This window comes from Lactuca sativa, chromosome 9, assembly GCF_002870075.4.
Source record: "Lactuca sativa cultivar Salinas chromosome 9, Lsat_Salinas_v11, whole genome shotgun sequence".
Taxonomy (NCBI): domain Eukaryota; kingdom Viridiplantae; phylum Streptophyta; class Magnoliopsida; order Asterales; family Asteraceae; genus Lactuca; species Lactuca sativa.
In genome coordinates, this window is record NC_056631.2 from 24,297,921 (window position 1) to 24,304,982 (window position 7,062).

A 7,062-nucleotide genomic window follows, 5' to 3' on the forward strand; every position below is an offset into this window, starting at 1 on the left:
GGCGAACCTATATGTTAGCGCCTTTCCAAAGTAAACCTAAAAAAAACCTTTGCTTTGGGAAGTCAGGACCGAGTGAAAAATGAAAAACGTCCGCTAACGATGTATATGTATTTTATATCTACGATAAAGTTGGGGTAAAACATGGGTAGATGTAATATGAGTTGGATGATGAGTTGAGAGGTGTTATAGACCACGAGGTGAGGGTGAGAGGTGAACGATGTGAGAAGCCTTTTTCCCAAACGATGGCCCCGTCATTCAGCAGAGTATGGATGACAACCACGGACTATTTTAGACAGTCCAGTGGAACACTAGCAGGCTCGCAACCTGTAGGTGTTGTGAACGATGTGTTCACCCGGTGTACTCTAAACCCTGGCGTCCATGCAGACTTGGTGTCTAAACCTTGGTGATCATGTAGACTTGATGCCTAAACCTTGGTGATCATGCAGACTTGATACCTAAACCTTGGTGATCATGCAGACTTGATGCCTAAACCCTGGCGACTATGCAGATTTAGTGCCTAAACCCTGGCGACTATACAGACTTAGTGCCTAAGCCCTGGCGACTATGCAGACTTAGTGCATGTTGTGTAAACCGGGGCAACGATGGACTTCGTGCCGATTCCTTAGGATGATCCTTAGGAATGAATGAACAAGGAATAGCTAATTCTTAGGGTAGATCCTTAAGACTAAAGAAGATAATGGGGATGGGTAATTGGGTTGATTGTTTGATTGTTTAAACATAATAATTATATTATTGTGGGTTGAGAACCCTATGTACTCACCAGGTTTCCCAACCTGACCCACTCAGTTTATTTATATCACTGGTGTCAATATGAAGTGACATTACACTGAGAGATTAAGGAGATATAGATCACTAGTGTAAATGAATGTAAGTTCTGTTTATGCTTACGTTTCTGTATTGACGATGACATCCCAAATGTTTTTAAATGAATAAAATACGTTTCTTCGAATATGCTTTGATAACGTATTTATCGTGTTTTTCTGGGAATAAATTCCGCAACATTTTCATGAAAAGAAGTACTCTGGTTTTTATAAAGCATAAACAAAAATCGGTCTTTTATGGCCGTGAAAATGGGGATGTCACAGATAGACTAAGGACTCTTGATCTAAGCTCTCTTACATGTTCCTTGTTTGGTTGTGGTTTTAGAGTAAGATTACCTGTCCGGGTGACTATCTCACCTCTATGTATATACGGTTATGCATTCCTTTGAATATTGATATTTAGTATGCTGTTATGATGTAGTGGTCTATTAGATATGTGTTATGGTATTGAGTATGTTGTTATGTTGTAGTGATTTGCTAGATTTGTGTTCTGGTATTAAGTATGATGATATGTTGTAGTGATCAATTAGATCTGTCTCCTGGTATGGAGTTTGTTGCTTTATGGTAATAACATATAGAATTGTATGTTGTCTGTGCTTGCTGGTTATCATCTATGGAGTGCCCTTAGGGACTATCGGTAGTTATGTAGCATAGCCTGAGAACTCTTGGTCTAGGCTCTCTTAAATGTTCCTTGTTTGATTGTGGCTCTAGAGTAGGACTATCTGTTCGAGTGGCTATCTCACCTTTGGTTACTTATGGTTACGCATTTTATGGGGGTTAGCTGGTTGCGGGACTGTATGTGGTGAGAGGATTAGTAGGCAGTAGTGAGTTGTATGATTGTTGTTGCCTGTATTATGTGTCTACTTGATCATGATTGTTTATATGTCGACATATTGTGTTTCGTTGGGTTGAGGCGGTCCTGTTTTGTGCTGAAGGCCAACAGACCTATGGCGGAGCGGATAGACTGTAGACCCATTAGGGCATACCAGTTAGGCCGAAGGCCCGGAGAACGGTCCAGACATGCTGAAGGCCCGAGTGGGCAGACCAAACATGCGGAAGATTTGAGAGTGTGCCAGATAGACTGCAGGTCCGGTGAGGGCAATCCAGTCATATTGTAGACTCTATATGCATGTTGTTTGTTCGTTGGTATATGTTATCTATTATGTGGTGGTATTTTTTTTTTTTTTTTTTTTTGGGGGGGGGGGGGGGGGGGGGGAGGGGGGAGAGAGACGTGACCATATATATCTTTGGTTTTACAACAGATTGGATCTTGGAAAACTTTGATTTTCAAAGAATGTTTGAGAACACTAAACATTTTTTTAGAAAAAAGATTGTTTTGAAAAGTTTAAATTTGTTGAAATTTTCGGATCTTTACAGTAATGATGTAAAAGACTAAAAAAACCCGTGTGTGCAAGTCGCATGATGCATTTTAACGGACACTTGTAGACGGCAGCAACTATAGGGACCAATATGATCGATCTGGAAAACACAGGGACCGTTGGCATCAATTTCCAATAACATGGACCAATAATGCAGATAGGTGCACACCTCAGGAACCATTTCTATAATTTATTCCAATATTTGTTTTTTTTTTTTTCTAATTTGAATTTTGGGCCGCTGACTTAATATATGAAAAAGTAAACGATTCCATTTCCACCCTTGTCCTTGATTCGGGATTTTAAACAGTGCGGCCGTCGTTTCTGACTGTGTACACAGGCCTCAACAGCAAGAACATGCCGTTTTTTTCTTTAAAAAAAAAAATAAAAATAAAATAAATAAATAAATAAAAGCGAGAATATGTTTTTCATTTCATAACGTTTACTTTCATTGTTTAAAGTCAACGCTAGCATGTAAACTTCAACGAAAATTGATCTTTTCATATATTAATATTCCTTGTTTCTTCTTAAATGGTAGATAAAGATTAGCATAGAGTCAATAAATGTCGTTTTTTAGCATTACTTAAAATTGATTGATTCAAAGGTGGTTGATTTACATAAAAAATTGTTTAAATTTTTATTTTACTAATAATTAACGGGTTGGATATGATGATAAAAACTAAAACGTATATATTTTTATAATGAATAATAGGTTAAACCAAGATTATATAAAAGATTTCATGTATTTGACTTCGAATCAATTCAAACTATTTGATCCATTTTCATGTAAACTTAATTGATTAATTACTTACTCATATTTACCAAATATAAACCAAGTCGACTCAGTTGCCTATAAATGATTTGAAATTAAAATTAAAATATATATCACAAATGTCATGGGTCAACGGGTACTCGATCAAATCTTTTATTACAACTTGGACATAACAAAAAGTTTATTTTTTTTTTTTGGAATCCCCAACTTCGATTCACCAAACAATTCAGAGCATAAGTTCCCATTTCATCACCTTCCTTCCTCCTCCGAACATCCTCTCCCTCCTCCATGGCCGACCATTTATGGCTTCTAATTCTTCTCTTATCTCTATGTAGTATCTCAGTCTTGAGCAACGGTAAGCTTACTCTCATCAAACTGATTTGAAGTATATGGTATTTAATTTGTCATTATAACTTATTTGTAATGCGGGATTTTTGAGATTGATAATATTTGTAGTGTTTGTGAGCATCGATTGTGGAGCTTCAGATTCTTTCACAGATGAAAACTCGATAGTTTGGAAAGGAGATGTTGACTTAATATCGAATGGTGTTACACACGTTGTGCAATCAAACTACTCGGTATCTCATGTTATGGACACCTTAAGGGTTTTCACCACCCGTAAAAAGAACTGCTATTCTATAGAAGCAGAAGAAGGAGGAAAAGTTTTGGTTCGTGCAAGTTTCAACTATGGGAATTATGACCAAAAGTCAAATCCTCCGATATTTGATCTGCATTTTGATGGGAACTTTTGGATAACTGTAAATACTTCTCAAGTAAAAATATACGAAGCTATTTATGTTGTGAAAAGGAAAGCTATTAGTGTATGTGTGGCGCAAACGAGGCCCAACAATTTTCCATTTATATCGGCTCTTGAAGTACGTAGTGTCGACTCACAAGTTAACAGATACGTCGACACAAATTACGCGTTGTTCATGAATGCGAGGGTTGCTTATGCTACAAATGAAACTATAAGGTATGCAACTATATTATTTCCAACTTGTGTTTTCATTTATTTTGGAAATATTTAAATATGTAAAACATTTTTTAATAGTTATACGATAGAAATGTTGAAATAAATCAATAATGGACAAACAAATATAAGGTGGCCTAAGACGTTAGTTTGTTTCCCTGTAAATTGTTATTTGAACAATATGTTGTCTAGTCTAGTTAATATATGATGGTTATAAATCATTTAAGAAATATAGATATCTTTTGTAAATTGTTATTTGAACAATACTTCCATTGAAATGTGGCTATACCTTCCGTTTGAAGCCAACTTTTGATAATGTGTTGTCATTTATCATATTTTAGCATCATGAACTAAACTATGCGAACTATTGTTTATTTTAAGGTTTCCAGCAGACTCTTATGATCGAATATGGCTTCCCTCACCTGGTGGTAATGGACTACTCAATATGAAATCAGATGCATCTGTGATCAATGTTGGTGTGCCCAATAATCCTCCTCAAGAGGTCCTAAAGCATGCAATCATGGTACCAAACACAAGTCAAATGATAACCCTAGGATTACCTACCATTGATTACCCCATTCGTTATCCTCTCTACATAAATTGGTATTTCTCAGAGATTCAAGAAGTCAATTCTACAAATATACGATCTTTTAGGGTTTTAGAAAATGGGTCACCTTTCTCACTTGCGATAATACCTCCTTTCGGAAATGTGACTGTTTATTTCATAAGTAATATTACAGTGACCCCAAACACTAACTTCTCACTAGACCCTATCGGAGCCACACTTCCCCCTCTTATAAATGCCGCAGAGGTTTACTCGATTAGTGATGCCCTAACTAATGGAACCAACGACAATGATGGTACATTTTCTAATATATATATAACATTTTTTCTAAATTTTAACTTTCATTTTATATGACATATGTTCTTATTTTCTTTTTTCACAGTTGAAGGTTTAGTTTCTCTCCAAAAAGCATTTGGCGTTTTGCAAGAATGGGGAGGAGATCCTTGTCTTCCTGTCCCATATTCATGGGAATGGATAAATTGCAACGATGATGCCACACCTCGTGTGACATCATTGTAAACTTTACATCTCTTTGAATGTTTGGATATAATTGTTTTTTTATTATTTCAATTTGAAGTGTTCTAATTTATTTATTTTTTGTAGAAATCTTAGTGGTTTCAACCTCTCTGGGCCACTTTCAGACTTTAGCAAAATGGATGCTCTTGAGATGATGTGAGTTTAGAAATTAATTAGAAAAAAAATAGATAATTGTTTTCAATTTTTAATTATTTATTACCAAATGTTTATTGAATTACTTTTACTTTTTATTATGTAGAGACTTTCATAATAATAGCTTGACCGGTCCAATTCCTGATTTTATTGGCAACTTGCCAAATCTCAAGCAGCTGTGAGTTTTATTTCCAATTTTTTGTGGTTTTGTATATAAAATTGTAGTAACCTCTAATACTTAAAGAGAAAAACATTTTTTTATTTTCTACTTTCAAGAATAACATTTTTAATTTTTAATGAATTCACCTTTTTCAGGTATTTGGCAGATAATCAGTTTAGTGGATTCGTCCCAAGATCACTAACAATAAATTCCAATTTAAATCTTTCGTAAGTTTTTTTAATGAATTCTTATTTTCTCTTAATCTTTTTTAATATATTTTTTCTGTCAATTATTCCACAGACTTACAGAAAATCCTCTGTTATGTACGAATGATAAGTCTTGCCCCGGGAACAACAAAAATAAAAAGAAAACTAGCAAATTACCAGTAATACTCGGAATTACTATTCCAGTATTCTTCATTGTTGCAGCTATCATGGGCTTTTTGGTCATAAGGCATAATAGACGTATACCACATACAGGTGGATTATTGATACACCAATTTGTTTATAATGGTCCTTTTGTGGCGTCTTAAATTGGATCACTTTTGTGTGATCGACAATTATTTACTTTGTTGTTTATTGTGCATCTTTACATATCTCGCGTCTTAATATATGCAATTTTATAGTCATGATTAATTTTAGTAATGAATATTTCAGGTGATAGTCGTAGTATAAATGGTCCAAGTACTACACGAGGAACTATGCCCGATGGTAACGTTGATGATGAAGGTGCCAATGGGTTTAGGGGAAACAAGGAAGAACGGTTTTATGCTTCACCTACGCCATTACTCGCTGAAGGTTAATATAATAGTTGAGAAAAAATGTGAACCACAATGAGACTTATCATATCTGAAAAACCATTCTTAGTAAAATGATTGTTTTATTTTTTGGAATCAGTTGTGTGTTAGTGTTTGTTTCGGGTATTCTTGTATACTTCTAGGTTCTCTTTGTAATTATTTGTACTTAGAGATAGTTTTCATATTTAGTCCTAATTAGCTAGGTTAATATATACATATTGTATTGTATTGTAAATTACGTTGTTCGCATTTCTTCTTCAATAGAATATGAACAACGACTTCAACCTTTTGGCCACATCGATTATTGTTCTTCTCACTATCAAATACCATATACGGTGCTAACATAGTATTAGAGATTTAGGAATCATTTTTGGACCTACATTATCAATCTACATATCGATCATTCTCTTTAATCAAGAACCTCCCTAGTAATTCTTCTTATTAGAGTCAATCGCCTATCAAAAAAAAAGAAATCGAATAATCTAACCACTTTTTTATATTAATTTGAACAAAATTACCAAAAAATTAGCAAAATTAACCATTTTGTCGGGAATGGGCATTCCGGACCAAGAAAAAACACTTTTTTTGACTGATTCTGGAACGGTATTCCGGATTCCGAACTAAATTCCGGATTCAAGACTAAAATTTCGGATTTCAGAAAAAAAAAATTTACTTAAGTTTTATAAAAAAGTTAAACAAATATAGTAAATGTATATTATATATTATATTAGATAAAATCATAGATTTTATTGAAAAACGATGACATTAAACACTTACAATGAACATTTTTGACATAAATGAGGATACATTTTCAAAAAAAAAAAAAAGAGTAAAAAACAAAAAATAATTTCTGAATTTAAAGATCAAACCTAGAATGGAACATTTCGGAATGGTGTTTTCTTTGAAAAAAAA

At 34.2% G+C, this 7,062-nt stretch overlaps 1 protein-coding gene across 1 annotated transcript; it reads left to right on the forward strand.

Annotated features, from left to right (window-relative positions):
• The first annotated feature begins 3,176 nt into the window (after positions 1–3,176).
• LOC111881163 (LRR receptor-like serine/threonine-protein kinase IOS1) lies at positions 3,177–6,623 on the forward strand. The gene is made up of 9 exons (XM_023877559.3): positions 3,177–3,345; positions 3,447–3,963; positions 4,342–4,820; positions 4,908–5,040; positions 5,129–5,197; positions 5,301–5,372; positions 5,510–5,581; positions 5,655–5,833; positions 6,011–6,623. The coding sequence occupies exons 1-9, from the start codon at positions 3,279–3,281 to the stop codon at positions 6,154–6,156; spliced, it is 1,734 nt and encodes a 577-aa protein (XP_023733327.1). The 5' UTR covers positions 3,177–3,278; the 3' UTR covers positions 6,157–6,623.
• The last annotated feature ends 439 nt before the right edge of the window (positions 6,624–7,062 follow it).